The following is a 25,984-nucleotide window of genomic DNA, read 5'->3' as shown; positions in this document are numbered from 1 at the left end:
CCACACTATTGGTAGACCACTGCACTAATGAGGAGATCAAAGAAGAAATTAAAAAATTCTTTGAATTGAATGACAAGGAGGACACCAATTTCCTAATGTATGGATGCAGCAACAGCAGTAATAAGAGGAAAATATATAGCAGTAGAGGCTCACATCAAGAAACAAGAAAGAACTCAAAGAAACAACCTAATCTTGAAGCCCAAAGATCTACAAAAGAACAACAAAAAACCCCAAAACTAGTAGAAGAAAAGAAATAATAAAAACCAAAGCAGAAATAAATGAAATTGAAACTAAAAAAACTATCTAAAAGATCAATGAAACCAAGAGCTGGTTCTTCGAAAAAAATCAATAAATAGACAAAACCCCAGCCAGGCTCACAAAGAAAAAAAGGGAGAAAGCACAAATAAACAGGATCATCAATGAAAGGGGAGAAATCACAACGGACAGAGCAGAAGTCAAAAGAATAATCAGAAACTACTACGAACAGTTATATGGAAACAAGATCAACAATCTACAGGAGATGGACAAATTCCTACAACTCTACAATCACCCAAAGCTAGATAAAGAAGAAATAGAACACCTAAACAGACCAATTACAAGCAGCGAAATTGAAATGGTAATCAAAAACCTCCCCAAAAACAAAAGTCCAGGACCTGATGGATTTACAAATGAATTCTACCAAACATTCAGAGACGAATTAGTGCCTATCCTTCACAAACTCTTCCAAAAAAATTGAGAAGGAAGGGATAATACCAAACACGTTCTATGAAGCCAATATTACACTAATACCAAAACCGAACAAGGACAACACAAAAAAAGAAAACTACAGTAAATCTCCCTAATGAACACTGATGCAAAAATCCTCAACAAAATTTTAGCTATCAGAATCCAACAATGTATCCATAAGATAATTCACCACGACCAAGCAGGACTCATTCCAGGGACACGAGGATGGTTCAATATCTGAAAATCAATCAACGTTATCCAACACATCAACAAAAAGAAATATAAAAACCATATGATAATATCAATAGATGTCGAGAAAGCTTTCGACAAAGTGCAACACCCATTCATGATAAAAGCCCTTGAAATTCTTGGGATACAAGGAACATACCTCAACATCATAAAGGCCATCTATGACAAGCCAAAAGCCAGTATCATTCTCAATGGTGAAAAGCTGAAAGCAATTCCATTATGATCTGGAACAAGACAAGGATGTCCACTCTCACCACTGCTTTTCAATATAATACTGGAAGTCCTAGCCAGAGCAATAAGACAAGAGAAAGACATACAAGGAATCCAAATAGGAAAAGAAGAAGTCAAACTATCACTATTTGCAGATGATATGATAATATACATAGAGAACCCCAAAAACTCCACAGAAAAATTAATTCAACTCATCAATCAGTTCAGTAAAGTGGCAGGATACAAAATCAACACGCAAAAGTCAGTAGCCTTCCTATACACAAACAATAAATCAGAAGAAGAAATAATCAAAAAAACCATCCATTTTATTATTGAAACAAAAAAATCAAATATTTGGGAATAAATCTAACAAAAGAGGTAAAGGACCTATACAAAGAAAACTATAAAACACTGTTAAAAGAAATAGAAGAAGACACAAAGAAATGGAAAGACATCCCCTGCTCATGGATTGGAAGAATAAACATTATTAAAATGGCCATCCTACCAAAAGCAATATACAGATTCAATGCTATCCTAATCAAAATTTCAATGTCATTCTTCAAAGAAATAGAGCAATTATTGATGAAATTCATATGGAGCCACCAAAAACCCCGAATAGCCAAAGCTCTCCTGAAAAAAAAAGAAGGGAATGGAGGCATCACACTCCCAGACTTCAAACTCTACTACAAAGCCATAATCATCAAAACTGCATGGTATTGGAACAAGAACAGACATACAGACCAATGGAATCGAATAGAAAATCCAGAAATAAACCCACAGATTTATGGTCAACTAATCTTTGACAAAGGAGCAAAGACTATGCATTGGAGAAAAGAAAGTTTGTTCAATAAATGGTGCTGGGAAAACTGGGTCGCTACATGCAAAAGAATGAAGCTTGACCACTACCTCACACCATACACAAAAATCAACTCAAAATGGATTAAAGAACTAGACGTAAAACCTGAAACCATAAAATATATAGAAGGAAATATAGGCGAAACACTACGTGATTTGCACATCAAAGACATCTTTACAGACACATCACCCAAAGCAGTGATAGTGAAGCAAAGATAAACAGCTGGGACTATATCAAATTAAAGAGCTTCTGCACAGCAAAAGAGACAATAACAGGCCTCCCCGGTGACCCAGAGGTTGAAGCTGGGTTGCGAAGATGCCCGCAGCCTCTGCAGCGCTGGTTCTATCCCTGGCTGCTCTCGGCCACCGGAGGAGTGTCCCACATGGCATGCAGACCTCTCCTGCCGCCCGCTGCTCCCCTCAGCAGTGTACTTCCGTCCTTCTGCCTGCTCTGCTCCCAGCTCTGGCTCTGGTGAATTCTCTCACCCTCCCACGCTTCTGACTGTACCCAGTGCTTGTATAAATAAATAAATAAATCTTTAAAAAAAAAAAAAACTGCCTTTAATAAACAAACAAACAAACAAAAAAGAGACAATAACAAAAACAAAGAGAATCCCCACCAACTGGGAGAACATTTTTGCATACAACACTAATGATGAAGGACTAATGACAAAAATCTACAAAGAGCTGATGAGACTCAACAAAAACAAAGAAAATAATCCTGTCAAAAAATGGGCAGAAGAGCTAAAAAGAAATTTCTCCAAAGAGGAAATGCAAATGGCCAACAGGCATATGAAAAAATGTTCAACATCACTTGTAATCAGGGAAATGCAAATCAAAACTACCATGAGATACCATCTCACACCAGTGAGAATGGCACATATTAAAAAAAGTAGCAACAACAAATGTCGGTGAGGTTGTGGAGAAAAAGGAACTCTCCTGCACTGCTGGTGGGAGTGCAAACTGGTCCAACCACTATGGAGAGCTGTGTGGAGATTTCTGGACCTACTAAACATAGAGCTTCTATATGATCCAGCAATTCCACTCCTAGGTATTTACCCAAAGGACACAGAAACATCAATTCCAAAGAGCACCTGCACCCCTATGTTTATAGCAGCACTATTTACAATAGCTAAGCTTTGGAAACAACCCAAATGCCCAAAAACAGATGACTGGATCAAGAAGATGTGGTACATATACACCCTGGAATATTACTCAGCATTCAAAAAAGATAAACACATGCAATTTGCAGCAACATGGATGGCACTGGAAGGGATCATGCTCAGTGAAATAAGCCAGAAAGAAAAAGAAAAATACCGGATGGTCTCACTCATAGCAGGAATCTAGAAAACTTAAATAAGGGACCAGGAAAAAGAATATAAGAAAGTGAAAATCAAAATCAACAAACAACTATAAACCAGAGACACTCTATGGGGAGTGGGGCGAGGGGAGGGGAGGGATTGGGGTCCAAATAAGGGGGTTGCAATTGGATGGGGAATAGAAAAATAAAATTTATTGGAAAAAGAAAAGAAAAGAGATGGATCAAGGATGAGTGACACCGACATTTAAGGACAAATAAATGTAACAAAACAAATTGAGAAAGAATTCTCAGTTATGTATACAACTGGAAATCAAAACAGAACATTTTAGAAATGAAGGTGCAAGTTTCCAATGAGGAATTTCCAATCAAGTAAGACAACAAAAGTAAATCAAAAATTAAGGACTGAATGGAATTTATAGATTTGTATCTATAGAGGTAAGTGACGGTTTTGCCAGAATAATTTCAGAAAAAAATTTAGGGAGCAAAGTCTGTTTGTAGTAGAAATAAGAAAATGGTTTTACATTTTGATTTTTCAGAACTTACATCTAAATAAAGATTTCATACCAGAGTATATTTGCACAACAGCACAGAGTTTGATTCATAAATTCAGTATTACTAAAATCTATGTTTCCTAACTAGGAATAAAATCCTCCAAGTATTACACAAAATTTCACTGGCCTTTTAAACAATTTGATTGGAGTTATAATAGAGAAGTATTCTCCCAGGAAGCAAAACATTTTATTTTAGCAGCACTGTCATATTATTAGCATTTATTTCCCTTTTTAAATGGAATCATACAGTATGTTTCTGTGCCTATCTTATTTCATTCAGCATAATGTTCTCAAGACTCATCCATATTGTTGTATATTGCAGAATTTCCTGGTTTTTTTGGCTGAATGGTATTCCACTGAGCACATATACCACATTCTCTTTGCTCACTTATCTCCTGATGGACACTTAGGTTGTTTCCACATCTTGGCTTTTGTGAATGATGCTACATTGAGCAAAAAGTACCAATATTTCTAAAGCCTGATTTCATTACCTTTGAATAAATATCCAGAAGAGGGAATACTAGATCATATATAGTAATTCTATTTTCACTTTTTAAGGAACTTAAATTTTGTTCTTTTTCATAACAGTTGCACTATTTTTGCATTTCTTCCAACAGTAATAGTTCCAATTTCTCCACACTCTCGCCAACACTTGTTTTTCTGTTTTTGATCCTAGCAAAATTTAAAAATATTTAATCAGCTCTTATGAGCTGGTACAAATTGGCTTCAGCATGCAACTGCCAAGGATTCTGGTAAACAAGCATATCAAGGTTCAGAGGAGCCCAATCTATATAAACTTTGATGATCTCTCTCTCTTTCTTTCTCTCTCTCCCCCCCTCCCTTCCCCTCCCCTTCCCCCTCCCTCTCTCTCTCAGAAAAAGAATATAAAATTATGTAAATTATGTCCATGATTTTGAAAAGATCCCTAGCAAGTAAGTGGGACACTAAAGCTTTTGTTCCTTTAGCTTCATGATAAATCTTTTGGTAAACAGGCATCTTAACACACTGAAGCAAATACATAGCTTTCAAAGAGAAGCTTTTTTAAAGAAGAAGGGTTGGATTCAGTCCCTATCTTAGTAAATGCCTCTGGAACAAGTTCACAGGCTATCTAATGACTCAGAGGAAAGAAAGGCAGAAGGTCATACTGAGGGATGGAATTCAGAACGGCCTAAAGCACAGAAGGGATAGGGATACTGACTACGTTTGAATCTTCAGGCTGGACTGCCAAGCCCTCTTGGCTTCCTGAGATGAGGGTCTTGAGCTATTTTCTCCTTGTTCAGAGCCTCTTCAGGATTCAAGTTGGAATAAATAGGGTGGAAACTGGGACTGACATACAGGAGTAAACACCACACATAATTCAGATGATTCAGATACAGATGATTTATTATTTCATAATTTCAATCCTCAGCAGTGACTACAGAGATGATGGAGAAATTATGTTTTTTCCTTCTTGGTTTAGGTCAGTCTGGTGCTATGTTTGGTACTATCCTCTGTCTAGGCCAGGATTGTTAGAGACTGTTACTGCAAGAGAAAATAAAAACACAATGCCAGTTTTGCTCTTTTTTTCTTTCATTCTTGCTTTTTATTTTCTTTTTTTTTTAGACCTAACATTTCTAACACAAGTAATTTTAAAAGCATGGATAATTTAAAGGATGAAGAAAATGATACTGAATTCCAGAAAGAAAATTAACTCTTAGCTTAAATGCTAACATTCTTGGTTTTGTACTAGAAGTAGTTACCTAAAATATCCTATTTATGTTTGATTAATTATTTAGGTGAATAAAGCAAATTATGTTGAGATTTCTATTCTAAATAAATAAACTGATTTTAATTTAGAAGAAAAAAGAAAACCTGTGGTAATTCCAAGTATAATCATATATTTTAAAGATTAAAAACATACACAGGTGCATACATGCATACACAGGTGCCTACAACTATATATAGAAATATTTTAATAATGATCATCCTAGATGTTCAGATTAATGAGGGATTGTTACATTATTATTATAACTATTTTTAATGATTATTACTGTAATATAAAGAAAAATGAATCACACTCACATATGCATACAATGAATTAAGAGAGTCAATACAAAAGTTGGGCATTACAGGGTCTTTGGATAGAAAAGGATCTTTATGACATTAAAAATTTAAATCTCCCCTCAGAATTTTGAAAATTGAAGCCAGTTAAGCATAAAATTGAAGTATTTATTGTAAACAAGTACAACACTGAAAAAGTTTAGCATTTTCAGTGTTTAGCAATTCCCTTCAGTTCCATCATACTGTCACAAATGGCAAGATTTCATTTCTTTTTAAAGCTGAAAATGACATAATGTTTTTGGAGTTAAGATGAGTAATGTTTATAAATAGTCCAAATCCCCAACTTACATAACAGAAGAATGAGTAGAATGAAAGATGGGAGAAGGCAGAAATATTCAAAGCATCCCTCACAACACATGGAGTCTCATAAATGTCTCCAATCCCATATAATTACATTGTATATTTTCTATTTATTTTGCCATATTAATTATAGAAATAGATCATTACTAATTGACCTAATGGCAAATAGCAAGAAAATTCAACAAGTTAATATAAAGAAAGCAAAATTTAAGATATGCTATGTCTTATTTTTAGGGTTTGCTTTAGTTTGGTTTCATCTGTTTCTGTCTTGTTTCTTTATGCCACTTATTAGTCTTCCCACAATTTCTGTGTTCATCAATACCAGGGGAGTGTACAAGTACTGCTCTATTAGTCTAAGTCAGGGAGATATTGAGATGTCATGAAACCAGGTTTTATTATTTAGTATTATAAAATAACCTATAATGATAAAATTATGAACAAATTATGAAAAAAAGTTTTGGTTTAAAATTAAGAATTCTTAAGTGCTGCTAAATAGTGATCAAAACATACAATGCAAAATGATAACTCACACTGTTCTATACTCACCTTACACTGGAGGATAATTTGCTGTCACTGCTGCTTTCTTCTGACATAGATCTATAAAATTGGCATAATATAATTTTAAAATGCAGGAAATTTTAAAATCTTATACAAATAAGTGACGTCTTGAATGAAATATGTTTTTCAGAGTGATTAAGTCAATATCTTCTCCCCCACAAAAAAAAAACAGATATTGTCTCAATAGAAAACATCGCATAAGCCACCTTATTTTGTGCATTGATTCCTTTCATCCTCTCTTTACACTGTTTCAATTATTTAGGTTATAAACTTGAATTTGTACAGATAGCCCATCTGATTCTATATTTTCCCTAATTCTTCAGGTCAAATTAGCCAAAATTAATAGCACTGAAAGTTTCAGCTTTTTGTTCTACACGTCTCTCTCACAATACATACATGTCTTTCATCAGTTCTTGGAAGGTGAAACTAGTAGTACATAATGCTAGTGAAAAAAAAGATTATGACTAAGGGGCTCAATAATGATGTAAATGATTAGGTAATATGGTGATTTTAGTGATTAATTTGGTGTATCCAAAAGTTTGTAATATTGGAAAGCTATTATTTCCCATTGTATCAAGTTGTTGGGATTAAATATAGACCCCCAAATATGAAATCGTATTCCAGATATCATGGCTATTATATGCAAGAATTAGGAATTGAAACTAAGTTTTCTGGACCTAAATGTAATTTCCTCCTCATTACATGATGCTGTTTCCTGTCTTCTAACCTAATACTTGAACTTCACATATAATTTCTAGCTAAGAATAACTTTACATATTAGCAATATCAATATTTAGGAAAATAAATAAAGAGGTAGGTTTACAGTTATTATTTTTACTTGAAAAAAAATATTCTAATAAAGTAGCTTGTTTGCCACTGGATTTGAGAATCTGTATTATCTGTAAAACTACTTTTGAAAGTTCCCTTGAAATATAGTGTGACCATGCACATGAAGCCTGTGGACAATATAATTATTTACACAAGGTCAGTATGGATTATGAAGCTAAATAAACGTCCACAATATGTTGGCAGTCATATCTCTCCTACAGTGATACTGGTGGTAAATTGAATGGGTTTAGGAATGAGTAAAACTAGAAGAAAAAACAGTTTGAAATGTATCCCTAGACCCCTCCTCATAAGACCTTATATATGGCCTTAGATTATTCTTGATGAAACATGAATACTTTTTTCTTGATTTATTTAACTTAATAAATATATAGCTATACCTCTCACTTTCAGTTTCCTTCCTGTAGCACAATTTTCTTAATTTATTCCGCTTGATTAAAATAGCAACAGTAATGAGAAGGACAGGTAGAAAAATGTAGAAAATGAGTAGAAATCGGTGTTTTGGAAGAGTTTTATATCTTTTCTCCATTAAATTTTTACCTAGAATGAAAAAATATCCACTTCAAATTAAATCAAAGATTTCATTAATCAAATGAAAAGGAGTAAAGAACATCACTATTAACACTATTCCCAAACGCTTGAAATTTTATTCATTTGTATTACAAATGTAATAAAATTTTAAAAACCAACACACAAAATGGGCTATTAATAGTACTTTATAGATGTTTCCGAGATTTCATTCTTTCAAAACATGGTGATTTCTTTGACTGAAGGTTATGTTATTTCATGAAGCATATGCAATAATTGCAAACATTTCTTGTATTCATTTCTGGTACAGCTTCTCCAAAGTTCAAACAAAGCGAATATGGGGATTAAACATACAGGTGAGAAATAAACCTGGAAAATGTAGCATTCAATTTTTATTATATTACTATAATTTTTCCTAAAACTTAAAAATTAGTCTCTAAATAATATTGAATTATTTTTTATTGAGGAAACATTGGCTTACAACGTTGTATATTCAGTCATATGTGCACATCTTTTCAGAGGTATGTTATTTAAGTTTTTTCATCAAATATGTAGCTATAGGACATTATAAAAAAAAAACTCTAGAATTATTGTATAATAAAAGGCAAAACATTTATGCAATCTGAAGAAAAACTAGAGTATTGCAATTATTATATAGAATATATACTGAAGTCTAGTTCTGACCCAATTCTGACTAACCAGTGCTAATAGTTATATTTGTCCTCGTAAGTTACTCCTTCTCAGCTGATATTTGTATTTATTTCTGCAAATCTGATCTATGTGGCTCCTTAAAGCTCACTTCTTTGTACATACCAGTCACCTGTCTGGATTTATAATATGTCAAGCACTTCTTTCCCCATAATTTGCTGGCAAGCCTCCTTTATATTTGATATGGGATGCTGCTCTAGCACTTCATTGCCAGTAGAATCAATGGAGGAGCTGAGAAGCAGAGGAACTGGTTCTCAGCTACTGTTTAGTCTTTTAGGTAGTCAATAATAACACAAGTTATTTGAAAATGAATGTAAGATATGCTTAGGTGGCCTTGGAAGTGTAAACAGGCTTTCCAGGAACCAGAAAAATTCATCTTACTTATTTCACTTGCACTATCTAATTTTAGCAAGCACTACAAAAATAGCCAGAAAAGAATGTTTTTTGTAACTCTCCTTTCAGGTTGGTGTTCTTAATTACTCTGGGTCTCCATTTTCCATTGGTTAACAGTATAAGTTTCCAGCAATCTGGCACAAAGCAGCTTCTATTTCCTTCCAAAGATACCTCAGGGAATCACCTGTGCAACTTTTTAGGACTCCTCTTTATTACCCCTTTTTATTAAGTGGCTTAACCTTTATGACTCAAGGGTTTAATTGTCAGATCAGACTCCCTGAGACAGCTCTTACTCACACCCAACTTTATAGGCAAACGTCAGGTACAGAAAAAAGGCTTTTTCTCTGGAGAAACCAGAATACATCAACTGCAGCTCCTAAAGTTTTCCTTATTCCCCCACACATTCAGATTGAGTTTAGAAAAGACAGTGTTGAATAAATATTGCTCATGAATAGAGCTCATGAATATTGAGCTCACAATATTGGTCATGAATAGAGCTATCTCACATTTGTACTGCTAATTACACAATTTACATGATTGCATAGTTTCTCTAACTGGCTATTCTACCATAAATCAAAAAAATTCAGATTGACAATAATCTATATATACAGATAAGTAAATGCTGCCAAAAACATTGCATAGAGGAAACTCCTGGCCTCCTCCCTTTGGCAAATACTATTAGACTGTGTGATAGTAAATTTTATTTATCAAATTGACAGGGTCAGAGTGTGCTCAGATATCTGTTCAAACACATTCTGGATATCTGAACATTTTAATCTGTAGATTGAGTAAAATAGATTGCCTTCTCTAATATAGATAGGTCTCATCAAATCAGTTGGAGGCCTGGGTAAAACAAAACAAAGCAAAAATGCTGGTGCTCCAGCAAATAAGAGAAGATTCTTATGCCTAAAGGGCCCAAAGTGAGTCTTGGCAGGTTAGAGGAAAGTAACAAAATCCATATGGGAGTTTAAAAAAAAAGACGGGGGGACTAAAGACAACACTGTTTTGGTATCAAGTGAACATAAGATATGTTAGTCACCTTCTGTAGTAGTTGTTGCTAATTTTAACTCTGGCCACCAGTGTTGCCAGATCATGATTTGTGGTTCACAGAGCAAAGTGATTTCCATGCAAATTTCAGAGTTTTAAAATTCTTGTGTTAATTTAATCTTAATGTAATCTGTGGATTAACTGTTAGGCATTATATCAATTTAGAGCTAATTTGATTTTTCATATTGTTAATCTAGCAATCATGTTTTCTAAGACTCAGATCATGAAAATCAGAATGAATACAATACTGACACCATCATAACCCAGATATCATGAGAAAAGAAGGTTAAAAGATTGGGTTTTTTTAATTATTTATTATTTCATTGAAGTTAACACTGCATTATAACATACAAATATCAGGTGTGTATCACTGGAAATCGACATGTATATGCATTAGATTAAATTTTCCCTAAAGATCCAGTTCTTTTTTTTTTGAAGATTCATTTATTCATACATACGAGAACTGGGGTACAGGCCAGAGTTGTGGGTGGTGAGAGGATTCACCAGAGACAGAGTAGGGAACAGAATAGGCAGATCTACTGAAATACACTGCTGAGGAGAGCAGCAGGCAAGTCAGGAGAGGTCTGCTGCGCCATATAGGTATCTCCCTGGCTGGGGATCGAACTCGAGCTGCAGTGCCTGTGGCAAGCTTCATAGGTTGCGTCTTAACCCCTTGAGCCAGCAGGGAGGCCCCTAAAGATCCAGTTCCATCCTTCACATATAATTGGCCCCTTTTACCCAATTTATCCACTCCATTTCCCCTTTCTCATCTGGGTGCCACTAACTGGTTTTATAATCTAAAGTGTATTGTTTATTTAGTTCACTTGCTGGTTTGGTTTATCCACTTATCATATATGAGTGAACTCATACAGAGTTTGTCTATTTTTATCTTACTTATGTCACTAAGAATTATACTCTCTAGGTCCACCCTGTATCATATATGGCAGCACTCCGTCCTTTTATATGTCTATTTCAATGTGTATATACCACACTGTCCACACAATAATTTGTCAATGAATATTTACATTGTTTTCAGTTCTTAGCTATTGATGATTCTTGTCCTTTGGATAATAACTATTCTCACAGGAGAGAGGTGATTTCTCGTTGTTTTGCTTTGCATTTTCCTAATAACAAATGATGAGGAACAACTTTTCATGTACCTATTAGTTGACCATCTAAATGTCTTTTTAGGGTCTCCCTGGTGGCACAGCGGTTGAGTCCTGGGTTGCGAAGCTGCCCGCAGCCTCTGCATCCCCGGTTCAATCTCTGGCCACTGACTGAGGGTCCCACATGGCATGCAGACCTCTCCTGCCGCCCACTGCTCTCCTCAGCAGTGTATTTCATCAGTCTGCCTGTTTTGCTCCCCGCTCTGGCTCTGGTGAATTCTCTCGCCCTCCGGCACTTCTGACTGCACCCAGTGCTTGTATAAATAAATAAATAAATCCTTTAAAAAATAAATAAATAAATGTCTTTTTAAAGAAATGTATAATGCCCATTGTAATTGATTTTTTAATGCTGTTAATTTTTATGCATTATTTGGATATTATCCCCTTGTAAAAGACTACTATTACTGATAGATGGAAGGACACATCCAATCGGATTAGGAATCTTATTACCAAAAACAGGTTATCTACACAAGGTGCCAAAAATAATTTTATCCCATAAATAAATTCATACGTATGTGGCTAATTAATTTATAAGCAAGAAGTCACATATATATGAAAGGGAAAGATAGTATCTTTAGTAAATGGGAGAAACTGGACAACCACAGCAAAAGAATGAAGTTGGACCATTATCTTACACTATACACAAAAATTAACACAAAATATATTAAAGACTTGGATATATAACTTGAAATCATAAAACTCTTAGAAGAAAACACAGGTAATATGTTCCTTAACATCAGTCTTGGAGATTTTTTTTTTTATTCATGTATACAAGAACCAGGGTATAGACAGATATGCAGGAGGGTGAGAGGATTCACCAGAGACAGAGCGGGGAACAGAACAGGCAGACTGATGAAATACACTGCTGAGGGGAGCAGCAGGCGAGACAGGAGAGGTGGGCAGCACCATGTGGGTATCTCCCCGGCTGGCCAGGATCGAACCCGCGCGCTGCAGAGGCTGCAGACAGCTTCACAGTGCGGCACTCAACTGCCTGCACCACCAAGGAGGCCCGAGATATCTTTTTGAATCTGACACTAAAAGCAAAGGCAGCAAAATTTAATATAGACAAGTGGGACTACCTGCAACTAAAAAGCTTCTTCATAGAAAAGGAATTCATCAACAAAATAAAAAGGCAACCGATTGAATGGGAGAAAATGTTTACAAATCATACATCTGTCAAGAGGCTAGTACTCAAAATATATAATTCTTTAGCAAAAAAAAAACCAAAAAACCAAGTAGCTTGATTAAGAAAAAGTCAAAAATCCTGGATAAATATTTGTCTGAATAAGATAGTGAAAACATGACACAGGGCCTCCCCAGTGGCACAGCGGTTGAGCGCTGGGTTGCGAAGCTGCCCGCAGCCTCTGCGGTGCTGGTTCAATCCCTAGCTGCTCCCTGGCCACTGGAGGAGAGTCCCACATGGCGCGCAGACGTCGCCTGCCTCCCGCTGCTCCCCTCAGCAGTGGACTTCGGTCTGTCTGCCTGCTCTGCTCCCCGCTCTGGCTCTGGTGAATTCTCTCACCCTCCCCTACTTCTGACTATACCCAGTGCTTGTATAAATAAATAAATAAATCTTTAAAAAAAAATGACACAGACACATGAAAAGATGCAGAAGATCACTATTCATCAAGGAAATGTAAATCAAAGTCACAGTGAGAAATCACCTGATACCTGTTTCAGTGGTTGTTATCAAAAGGACAAGAAATTACAAGTATTGATGAGAATGCGGAGGAAAGGACACTCATGCACAGCTACTGGGAATGTAAAGTGATGCAGTTATAAGTAAAACAACAAGGAGGTTTCAAAAAAAATTAAAATAAAACTATTAAACATATGCTCTAAGAATTCTACTTCTGAGCACATCTCTCAAGAAAACAAAAGCACTAACTAGAAATTACATGTGCATCTCCATGTTCACTGAACCATTCTTTGTAATAACCAAGATGTGGAAGAGAGAGGGAATGGGACATTAATCAGCCACGAAAACAATCTTTCCACTTGCAACATGAATTGGCCTTGAGGGCAGATAATGACAAATATCACAGGATTTGCGGTGAAGAGAGTCAAAAGAAACAAATTTCCAGCTATAAAATAAATGTAATGGGCATGTAATATTCTGCATGGTGACTATAATTAATGATTATTGCATATTTGTAAGTTTCTTAAAGAGTAGCCCTTAGGGGCCTACCTGGTGGTACAAGGGGTTAAGTCGCAACACTATGAAACTATCAGGAGCCACTGCAGCATGAGTTCAATCCCCAGCCAGGGAGGTGACCCACATATTTCAGCAGACCTCTCTTGTCTCTCCCACTGCTCCCCTCAGAAGTGTATTGCAGTCAATCCACCTCTTCTGCTCCCCACTCTGTCTTTGGTGAATCCTCTTATGCCCCGCATCTCTGGCCTGCACCCCAGGTCTTGTATACATAAATAAATAAATCTTTTTTTAAAAAAAAAAAGAGTAGACCTTACAAAAATTCCCATCACAAAAAAATTATTATAGTGATCATTTCACAATGTATACAAATATAGAATCACTATGTTTTACACCTGAAATGAACATGATATATGTCAGTTATATGGCAATAAAAAGCAGAATTGAATAAGGTGGAGACGGAGATAAAAATGCCAGTATGGAAACAATCTCAAATGTCTGGATCAAGACATGAGATTACTTTTAAATTAATTACATTTTTTAATTTCCTATATCAGAAATAAAACTTAATTCCTAAAAACGCATCATATCCTGACAAAAACAGCTACCACTAAATTAGTGTGGGCCTGTTATAGGAACAAACAAGCATACTATCTCTTTCATATTCTTGATTTTTCTACAAATCTGAGTTAATTACACTTCCTAATCCACAGATTGCAACCAAAATGTCCTGTGGAACAAAAAAGTGAAAAATCATGTAATGTCTGTTGTATTGGATTAATAAAATTGTAAAGACACTAACTAGTTAAAACAAAATGTCCATCGTCGATACTTCCGAATCCACCTGCACTTTGTTCACAAAGAGGAGGAGCATACCCTTGTTCACAATGGCAGTGTTTAAAATTGTTGCAAATCTGTAATAATCAGAAAGTAGAACATTTTTTCTGCACAAAGATTACTTTCAATGGAGACTAATTCTATACTCATTCAGTGAAGAAGCTATTCCAGAGAATTCATCTAAAGATTTTGTTCATTCTAGATGATTTGTCTTAAAGAGACAAAATTCAACATTTTTCCACAAATTTTATCTTAAAATTTTTCATACTGGAAAGTATATCTAGCTTCTGCTGCCAAATCAGTTTTTTTTTTTTAATTCTTTCAACTCTTCTACCTAGCCAGAACCAAGTATTAACCATTACTAGTAAATTGTCACTAACTATTATTTACTTACTAGCATCACATAACAACGCCTACTCTAAATAATCAAGATTAGTGAGAAAATTCTAATCAGCTTTTTAATTCTTGACTAGTTTCTGCTTTCTCTTTGTAGTAATAAGATTATTCTGACTATATGGCAATATATGGTAAATAAAGTACATCTAACATATTTATTGAACATTTTATATGTCCAGTATCATTTTAAATATCTACTTTATCTTCTCTAGTAAATAGTTTCACAAGATTTCTTACGAACAAAAGATTGAAGCTCTAAATTATAGATTATTAAATGACACCAAACAGCAGAAAATGATTTTTAAAATAATTCAAATTATTTTAATCTCTAATTTCTTTATCAAATTATTCAATGTATGTCACTAAATTTAAAATTAAAATTACTTACTCCATGGTTACTGCAAGTTATAGAAGTAGTGCATTCCTCATAATAGGGTTGGTACTGAACCTCTACACATCTAAATTTAACACAAAACTAAAATAAAGAGAAGTGAAAAATAAAACATAAGAAAAATTCAAGAAAATTCCAGAATTCATATTACCAAGAACTGCCAAAAATTTACAAAAAATAAGTAACTATGTAATTACATTGAAATAAACATGAAATAAGCTACATACCTTCAGATTGCAAAGACATTATCATATATAAAAAGTCACAAGTTTTACATGCTTACTATCACCAGAAGTCCTTTTAGAGAAAGAAATATCTGGAAAAATATTATGACTAGTCCCTTAAGTTCAAAAATTTCTGAGGAGCATTTAAAAAATACCCATTCCTGGGTGCCACTTTAGAACATTATATCAAAATTCATAAAGTTAGGTTTAGTCAATTATAGCAGTTAGTGTTGAGAACTATCAAGTGGAAGGTTGAGATCTCAAAATCATAAGTATGAGCAGCAAAGGAAGATAGTTTACTATTTCATGTGAAAAAAAAAGAAGGAGAAAGAAGAGCAAGGGTAACAGATAATTTATATGAGGTAATAGAAAAATGAGAGACTTCCAGTGATGAGATTGTCTTCTAAGGAAAAGAATGTTAAATATGTGAATTTGTTCTAATTCTAAATATGTGAACATTGTTCTAATTTATGGCATTAATTTCTGTGACCTTTCCTATTTATTCAAAAAAAATTGCAGTGAGAGGCGGATCAACATGGTGGCAAGGAAACGCTGCGAGTAAGATCTCCCATTAAAAAAAAGTTAATAGGGAGGAAAAGCGGCAGGTCCCAGTGAGAACTGGGACACGGAAGATAAACGGATGACTCCAGCAAACTACCCAAAGAAGAAAGTTGCCATAAAAGAGGACTAGAAGGGAGGAAAGCTCAAAGCCCTGCGACCCTCCCCCACCCACAAAGTCGGCACTCTCTGACCAACAGAAAGGAGGAAAAAAACAAAAAACTAAAACAACCAACAAGAACAAACTACGCATCAAGCAGGACTGTGAATGGAAAGGAATTATTTCAGCCACCACATTCCATGAACTGGAGCTGTGGAGAGCCCTGCAGGATTCGCTGTGGAGGTGAGTGAATGGCTCCGGGCACCATTAGAGAAAAACAAGGACTCTGGAGACATGCACACAGCCCCAGGCCAGCCGGTAAGCTTGTGAGGGAAAGCAGCGAGCTTGAAGGGCAAACGCGGATGGCGGCTGCCCAGGTCCCTGCACCTGTGACCTAGGCTTGTGGGGAGACATGCAGGGGTCCTCACTGAGGTGAATGTCCCTCCCTGAGTAATCAGAAACCAGGTGCCCAGACACGGGAGCAGGATGCAAAAGGAGCCATTTCTGAGGACACTGAACTGGGCTACAGCCCGCGTCCTGGACCTGAAGGCTTTGGAACAGAGACCTGGGGCATGAAATTCGTGGCGTGGGTTCCCCACAATGGTGGGGCACAAGGCAGACACAGCACCCCAAAGTCGTTGAGGCTTTTCCCACCACTCCCACTCTGTTCCCTGTCCCACGGGATGAAAAAAAATGCTCCCAAGGACACTAGGAGAGATCTCTGGCGCCACCTAGCGACCAGAAAAAAAATCACCAACACCCCACAGAACAGGGACCTTTCTTCAGAAAAGACTGCTTGAAAACGGCAGAAGGCTCCCAGAGGAGCCAGTGGTGAGTTGGAAAGTTCGCCCAGGCCAGGCCCCTCTGACCAGCCGTCCAAGCACAGAGGGGGAGTGGGCACCCACAGTTGGGGCAGACCGGGCGCGCAGAAGAGTGTGCCCGAGACCAGGCGTGCAGGGAGTGTGTCCCGCATCGCCATTTTAGAACAGGGACATTTCTCCAGCAAAGACTGCCTGAAACTAGCAGAAGGCTCCTGGAGGAGCCAGAGGGGAGCAGGGAATTTCGCCCATGCCAGGCCCCTTGTGGCCTGCAGTCCGAACCCAGAGGGGGAGCGGGAACCCATGGCCAGGGCAGACCAGGCATGCAAGGGAGTGTGTCCCCACATCGCAATTTTAGAACAGGGACCTTTCTTCAGTAAAGACTGCTTGAAACCGACAGATGGCTCCTGGAGAAGCTAGAGGGGAGCGGAGAAGTTCACCCAAGATGCCGGCCAGTACCAGCAAAACAGTGTCCCAATGCATACGGCAAATTAGAAAACAGACAGTAGGGAGTAGAAGAACCACACACAATCTAGCAACTCCTCAGGAAAAAAGCACACCACAAAAAGAAAAACAACCCCCAGATTGCAACGATAGTATCTTGGAAGAACTTCTGAGCCTTCCAGAAAGAGAATTTAAAATTGCCATGATTAAAAAAATGACAGAACTCATAAAGGAAAACAATGATAACAGAAAAATAATCAGCGATCAGAAGAATGAAATTGAGTCCCTAAAGAGGGAAGAGAAAGAAATGCAGGAAATCAAAGAATTAATGGAGGCACTAAAGAACTCTGGGGAAAGCAATGAAAGCAGAATAGATGAAATGGAAGAACGAATAAGTACTCTTGAAGACACAGAAATAAAAAGAAACAAAACAGAAAAGGAAAGATAAGTATGAAGGAAAAAGACCGAAGAACAACTTCAGGAATTATCTGACTCCATGAGGAAAGGAAATATAAGAGTTATAGGAATACCAGAAGGAGAAGAGAGAGATGTAACAGAGAAAATATTCAAGGAGATAATTGAAGAGAACTTCCCAAACGTGAAGAAGGAGATGAAAATTGGTATACAAGAAGAAGAAGAACACCAAACTTCCACGACGAAAGGAAAAAAACAGCAAGACACATAATAGTAAAGTTCCCAAGAATCCAGGACAAGGAAAAAATAATGAAACTGACAAGAGGGAAGAAACAGATAACATATAAAGGAAAACCAATCAGGCTGACATCAGACTTCTCCAAAGAAACACTATGGCAAGGAGAGAGTGGAGGGACACAGTCAACAGACTCCAAGAAAACAGAAGTCAACCAAGAATACGCTCTCCCGCAAAGGTCTCCTTTCTCTATGAAGAAAGAATAAGGACCTTCCCAGACAAACAGAAACTCTGGAATTTCATTACAACTAAACCCCCACTCCAAAAAATACTACAAGGAATCCTAAAGCCAGAACTTCAGAGGGACGAATAACAATGAAAGAAGGCAAAAAAAAAAAGTCATTAAAAGAATAAATAAATGAAATCAAAGGAAAGACAAACACAATGACAAATACAGATGCTAACATATCAATATTAACTCTAAATGTAAATGGACTAAACTCTTCAATAAAAAGACGAAGAATCACAGGTAGGATTAAGAAACAAAACCCAACCTTTTGCTGTCTCCAGGAAACACATTTAGCTACAAAAGATAAAAATAGACTCAAAGTTAAAAATGGAAAACAATCCTACAAGCAAATGGACCAAAAAAGGAAGCAGGAACAGCTATACTAATATCAGATAAAACATATTTCAAATTCAAAAAGATAAAAGGAGACCCCAAAGGTCACTACATTATGATCAAGGGGACAATACTTCAAGAAGAAATAACACTCATTAACATATATTCACCAAATGAAGGAGCACCAAAATATATCAGACAACTATTGACATCTCTGAAAAAAGACATCAGAGAAAACACATACGTAGTGGGAGACTTCAACACACCACTAACAGCAATGGACAGATCAACAAAACACAAAATAAATAAAGACACTAAAGCTCTAAATAAGGACCTAGAGCACTTGGGCTTAACAGACATCTATAGAACACTAAACCCCAAAAAAACGGAGTACACATTTTTCTCAAGCGCACACGGATCATTCTTCAGGATCGATCACATACTGGGACACAAGACAAACATCAACAGATACACCAAGATTGAAATCATACCAACCATCTTCTCTGACCATGAAGGCATCAAACTAGAAATAAACCATAAACAAAAGGTAAGGAACTCTCCTACTTCATGGAGATTGAAAACCACACTACTGGAAGACCACGGGACTAATGAGGAGATCAAAGAAGAAATTAAAAAATTCTTTCAATTGAATGACAAGGAGGACACCAATTTCCTAAATGTATGGGATGCAGCAAAAGCAGTAATAAGAGGAAAATATATAGCAATACAGGCTCACATCAAGAAACAAGAAAGAACTCAAAGAAACAACCTAATCTCGAAGCTCAAAGATCTAGAAAAAGAACAACAAAAAAAACCCCAAAACCAGTAGAAGAAAGGAAATAATAAAAACCAAAGCAGAAATAAATGAAATCGAAACTAAAAAAACAATCCAAAAGATCAATGAAACCAAGAGCTGGTTCTTCGAGAAAATAAATAAAATAGACAAACCCCTAGCCAGGCTCACCAAGGAAAAAAGGGAGAAAGCACAAATAAACAGAATCAGCAATGAAAGAGGAGAAATCACAACAGACACAGCAGAAATCAAAAGAATAGTCAGTAACTACTATGAACATTTATATGGAAACAAGTTCAACAATCTAGAGGAGATGGACAAATTCCTACAACTCTACAATCACCCAAAGCTAGATAAAGAAGAAATAGAACACCTAAACAGACCAATTACAAGCAGCGAAATTGAAATGGTAATCAAAATCCTCCCCAAAAACAAAAGCCCAGGACCTGATGGATTAACAAATGAATTCTACCAAACATTCAGAGACGAACTAGTACCTATCCTTCACAAACTCTTCCAAAAAATTGAGAAGGAAGGGACAATACCAAACACGTTCTATGAAGCCAACATTACACTAATACCAAAACCGAACAAGGACAACACAAAAAAGGAAAACTACAGGCCAATCTCCCTAATGAACACTGATGCAAAAATCCTCAACAAAATTTTAGCTGTCAGAATCCAACAATGTATCCATAAGATAATTCACCATGACCAAGTAGGATTCATGCCAGGGACACAAGGATGGTTCAACATCTGAAAATCAATCAACATTATCCAACACATCAACAAAAAGAAATATAAAAACCATATGATAATATCAATAGATGCCGAGAAAGCTTTCGACAAAGCGCAACACCCATTCATGATAAAAGTCCTGAAATTCTTGGGATACAAGGAACATACCTCAACATCATAAAGGCCATATATGACAAGCCAACAGCCAGTATCATTCTAAATGGTGAAAAGTTGAAAGCATTTCCATTAAGATCTGGAATAAGACAAGGATGTCCACTCTCACCACTGCTTTTCAATATAATACTGGAAGTCCTAGCCAGAGCAATAAGACAAGAGAAAGACATAAAGGGAATCCAAATAGGAAAAGAAGAGGTCAAATTATCAGTATTTGCAGATGATATGATAATATATAGAGAGAACCCCAAAAACTCCACAGAAAAACTAATTCAACTCATCAATCAGTTCAGTAAAGTGGCAGGATACAAAATCAACACACAAAAGTCAGTAGCCTTCCTATACACAAACAATAAATCTGAAGAAGAAGAAATTGAAACAACCATCCCTTTTATTATTGAAACAAAAAAAATCAAATATTTGGGAATAAATCTAACAAAAGAGGTAAAGGGCCTATACAAAGAAAACTATAAAACACTGTTAAAAGAAATAGAAGAAGACACAAAGAAATGGAAAGACATTCCCTGCTCATGGATTGGAAGAATAAACATTATTAAAATGGCCATCCTACCAAAAGCAATATACAGATTCAATGCTATTCCAATAAAAATTTCAATGTCATTCTTCAAAGAAATAGAACAATTATTGATGAAATTCATATGGAGCCACCAAAAACCCCGAATAGCCAAAGCTCTCCTGAAAAAAAAGAAGGGAATGGAGCATCACACTCCCAGACTTCAACTCTACTACAAAGCCATAATCATCAAAACTGCATGGTATTGGCACAAGAACAGACACACAGACCAATGGAATCGAATAGAAAATCCAGAAATAATCCCACAGATTTATGGTCAACTAATCTTTGACAAAGGAGCAAAGACTATGCATTGGAGAAAAGAAAGTTTGTTCAATAAATGGTGCTGGGAAAACTGGGTCACTGCATGCAAAAGAATGAAGCTTGACCACTTCATCACACCATACACAAAAATCAACTCAAAATGGATTAAAGAACTAGACATAAGACCTGAAACCATAAAATACATAGAAGGAAATATAGGCGAAACACTACGTGATATGCACATCAAAGACATCTTTACAGACACATCACCCAAAGCAGTGATAGTGAAGGCAAAGATAAACAGCTGGGACTACATCAAATTAAAGAGCTTCTGCACAGCAAAAGAGACAATAACAAAAACAAAGAGAAACCCCACTGACTGGGAGAACATTTTTGCACACAACACTAATGATAAAGGACTGATCACAGAAATCTGCAGAGCTGATGAGACTCAACACAAACAAAGAAAATAATCCTGTCAAAAATGGGCAGAATTGCTAAAAAGAAACTTCTCTGAAGAGGAAATGCAAATGGCCAACAGGCATATGAAAAAATGTTCAACATCACTTGTAGTCAGGGAAATGCAAATCAAAACTACCATGAGATACCATCTTACACCAGTGAGAATGGCACATATTAAAAAAACTAGCAACAACAAATGTTGGTGAGGTTGTGGAGAAAAAGAAACTCTCCTGCACTGTTGGTGGGAGTGCAAATTGGTCCAACCACTATGGAGAGCTGTGTGGAGATTTCTGGACCTACTAAACATAGAGCTTCCATATGATCCAGCAATTCCACTCCTAGGTATTTACCCAAAGGACACAGAAACATCAATTCCAAAGAGCACCTGCACCCCTATTTTTATAGCAGCACTGTTTACAATAGCTAAGCTTTGGAAACAGCCCAAATGCCCAAAAACAGAGGACTGGATCAAGAAGATGTGGTACATATACACCATGGAATATTACTCAACATTCAAAAAAGATAAACACATGCAATTTGCAGCAACATGGATGGCGCTGGAAGGGATCATGCTCAGTGAAATAAGCCAGAAAGAAAAAGAAAAATACCAGATAGTCTCACTCATAGCAGGAATCTAGAATACTTAAATAAGGGACCAGGAAAATGAATAACTATAAGAAAGTGAAAATCAAAATCAACAAACAACTATGAACCAGAGACACTCTATGGGTGGGGGGGGGGCAGGGAGGGGAGGGATTGGGGTCAAAATAAGGGGATTGCAATTGTATGGGGAATATAAAAATAAAATTTGTTTTTAAAAATTGCAGTATATTCAATACTTTGTGAAAAGGTTATGTATTTTGTATATTTTGTCTTTGGATCATAATGACAAGATATACAGAAAGAAAATGGCCAGGGCTCTGTAATGGAGAGTTGAGTCTTTATTATTTAGATTTCAAGAGGGAGAGAGGCATCAGGGTACATTTGTATTCCATATGTTTAAAATAAGCAAGGTATTCTGGTGTTCATATACTATTATCAAAAAGTAATATGGAGATTTTATTAATAACAGTGTATCAATATTAGTTCACTGATTATAACAAATGCACCATAATATTATTAGATAGCTGTGTTGGTTAGTAGAAATTAAAATCAACAGCTTAACGGGCATCCCTCTCCCTGGTCTGAACTAAGGAGTTCAAGCCAAAGAGCCAAGGCACAGTTGGCTAAGATGCATCATCAGCAACAGAAAAAAAGGTTGTATCCAGGCAAATCAGTAACTTCAAAGACAGACAGATCCAGGTTTATGATGACATTTCTTGAACTTCCAATTTATAGAAGAAAAGGCTCTAAATAGGGTAAATTTAAACAACCTCCTTGTTTTCCACAATGCATAGACAACATCAAATAAATGCATGAACTGGACGATTGCCTGGATTTTTTCTATAAAAATCCTTATAAATATGTTTTCCTGGTGGACTGTATAAAATTTTCATTGTGAGGCTCAGAATTCAGGCGGTTTTCCCACAGTTACCTGCAGACTGACTGAGGGCTCAAGTCCTCAGTCTTAATTATTTAACAAACTCAATGTTTGCTTGCCTTAATTTATTTAAGCCATCACTAGTAAGTTCTAAAACTGAATGTGGGAATGTTTGCACTCCTCTGTAATTTAATCAAAAGTAATGAATCATAGGCTTATGATGGGTGACTTTTATGGTAAATGATAGCTCCACAAAACTGTCTAAAAATGCATTAGCTTATATATTATCAATATATGTCTAAGAAAAAATATAATTTTCAAAGTAGTTTTTCAGTTGTAATTACCATCTCAGGGCCACACACAGTGCCATCTTCCACAAACGTATCATCTCTCTCTTCAGGTGTCTCAATGGTGGTAATTGTGGGTCTCGGCAAACTTTCTGAGATTCGAAATGTAGAAACACACAAATCCTCACGTACGTGTGTATAAATCACAGATAAATTTGCACGGAACACCAATGTTTTGTGTGGCCAAACACAAGCTAATTTTCCACATAGAACATTCCTAGTAGCACAAGGTAGAAAAAATGTTGTTTTATTTACAGAAATAATGCAGATTGCTAATATAGCTAAGTTTAAAAAAGTATATTACTAATTTAAATCCAGGGCTCATGATCTGCTCTCAGTAATTTTTTTTGACCACACTGACCTATAATGTGGATTTTTTTTTTTTGTTTTGTGAGACAATATGGTGAGGGAAAATTAATTATTTTTGCAATATGACACCTACAATCTACCTTATAATAATTCCTGATATATGAGCAAATGATCACTGGTCTCCAATTATTTTATCAATAAAATGGAATAAATAATTCTTGCTATAAACACTTTATCTCTAAAAATATATTTATACTATATAATAAATCTATAACATATACAAACTACCTAAAACAATGTCTAGCTCATGAGAACAAAAAATAAAGGCGATTTTTATGGTTACTGTTGTAATTTTATAGGCATTGAACACAAGTTATACATAAGCAGTTGGTAATACTATTTGGTCCAGGACAGGAAACAAAGAAAACTAACATTTTTGTATGTACATACTAATATATTCTAGGATCTTAGCAACACCATCCTACTTTACACAATTATAATTTTTGAAATACACACTCAAAACGGCATGGACGACTGCCACAGTTTCCATATCTATCACCTCTTGAATTTATTTCTTCAAAACAGGCAAACGAAGCACCTCTAGAAGCTAAAAGAAGAAAAACTTAATTAAGTACAATACATAATTCCAATTATCATTATAGGAATAGTAGACTAATTCTGGAAATTATAATATGATCCCTAGGGGAGTTTTTAATTACCTAATTTTAAGAAGTTGCTGGTGGTAGATCAAGGATTTAAAAAAAGAGAGAGATCCTCATGTCAAGCCTCATAGACCGTTCTGCACCATGCAGAAAATAAACAGCAACATTATTCAGTTGAGTCTACATTATTAGAAAAATAAGTAGTTGTGGTCCTCTATATTTTCTTTATCCTTTGGTTCCCCTATTTCCCTGAGTTTGCTCTTATTCCAAATAAAACAAGAGAGAAACAGTGTCTATAATTCAATACTGAATAAGAACCCAAACAACATTTGATTTAATTCTTCTTGGTCCTTCTAGAGAGCTCATCTCTGTTTCCTAGTATCCTAACAATCACTGAATAAGAATTATTGAATTTTAAAATTAGGAAGGATATCTATGTTCATTTACTTCAGCCCTCTTATATATTTAGCAATGTCTAATTTTAAAAGCATGAAAATTCAAATATATACCATATCTGTCACATCAGTTTGACTTGGTTATAAAGATGGGTTATGTTAATCATGTTAATCACATGTGAAAATAATCACTGAGATCTTTTGTTATCACAACTATTAATTGATGAGATAATTCTCTTCAGCAATTTCACAGATTTTTATGGTTGGAGAGTATGACCTATAAATTTCACTTTCTCTCCCGAAACACACAATCCACGCTTATATAGGATGCTACAACAAAACGGGTCTAGATTTCTGTGCAGAATGCATCATAGCCAGAAATTCTCTTTTGAAGAGACTTGCTCTTAAATTTACCCAAAAAGTAATTATCTTCTGTCTGCTTTGGTCTAATTAAAATTCCACTTTGATAAAATCTGATTTAGACTAGTCAATTCCCTTTAATTCTGTATAGGGCCAGCACTAGGATGACACAAAACTTAAGGGGTTAGATGATCAAACATTCAATAATCAAATAATATCTTAATGCATTATTTTTAAAAACCAAAATTAATACAAGAAAAATACATGATGAACAAAATATATTTTGCAGAGACAAGTCATTGTTTGTTGCATAACCCTGCTTTACCAAACCAATTGATGGGCCCTTCCCATCAGTCATCGGTTCCCTGGAGTAGTCTGGGTGTCCACGTCAGTAAAACCTGCTGCTACATCCCCAAGTCTTAGCAGCTGTTCTGCTCACGCACAGAAGGGAAAGGAGAAGCAATGAGGAGTGCAAGGGTTATAACCATGCGTGTTGGGAGATGTTCTACTACTCTGAACAAAACAACATCCTCTCCAGTGACTTTTTTCAGCTCAACTTCTGAGAGTCAGGATGGCAGGTATTCCATGCTGTTCTCTTGTCTCCCAAGGCCCCTATGACCAGCATGATCCACTCCTGGGCCAGAATTTTCTTTTCTTTTTTTTAAAAAAAGATTTAT

The 25,984-nt window shown here is 36.0% G+C and overlaps 1 protein-coding gene across 1 annotated transcript in view; it reads right to left on the bottom strand.

Annotated features, from left to right (window-relative positions):
- Positions 1-5,274: 5,274 nt before the first annotated feature.
- Positions 5,275-25,984, bottom strand: part of LOC119257831 (disintegrin and metalloproteinase domain-containing protein 5-like) — a 74,047-nt gene continuing 53,337 nt past the window's right edge. Inside the window, exons 15-21 of the mRNA XM_037526103.2 lie at positions 24,407-24,497; positions 23,579-23,798; positions 15,332-15,418; positions 14,513-14,624; positions 8,097-8,256; positions 6,859-6,909; positions 5,275-5,433 (exon numbers count right to left, since the gene is read on the bottom strand). Of these exons, the coding sequence (XP_037382000.1) occupies positions 5,421-5,433; positions 6,859-6,909; positions 8,097-8,256; positions 14,513-14,624; positions 15,332-15,418; positions 23,579-23,798; positions 24,407-24,497 (734 nt within the window). The 3' untranslated portion in view covers positions 5,275-5,420. The remainder of the gene's footprint in view (positions 5,434-6,858; positions 6,910-8,096; positions 8,257-14,512; positions 14,625-15,331; positions 15,419-23,578; positions 23,799-24,406; positions 24,498-25,984) is intronic.

This window comes from Talpa occidentalis, unplaced genomic scaffold (assembly GCF_014898055.3).
Source record: "Talpa occidentalis isolate TD23 unplaced genomic scaffold, MPIMG_talOcc4v2.1 talOcc4.4, whole genome shotgun sequence".
Classification (NCBI taxonomy): domain Eukaryota; kingdom Metazoa; phylum Chordata; class Mammalia; order Eulipotyphla; family Talpidae; genus Talpa; species Talpa occidentalis.
Note: the sequence above shows the minus strand (reverse complement) of the source record. Positions and strands in the feature narration are given on the sequence as shown.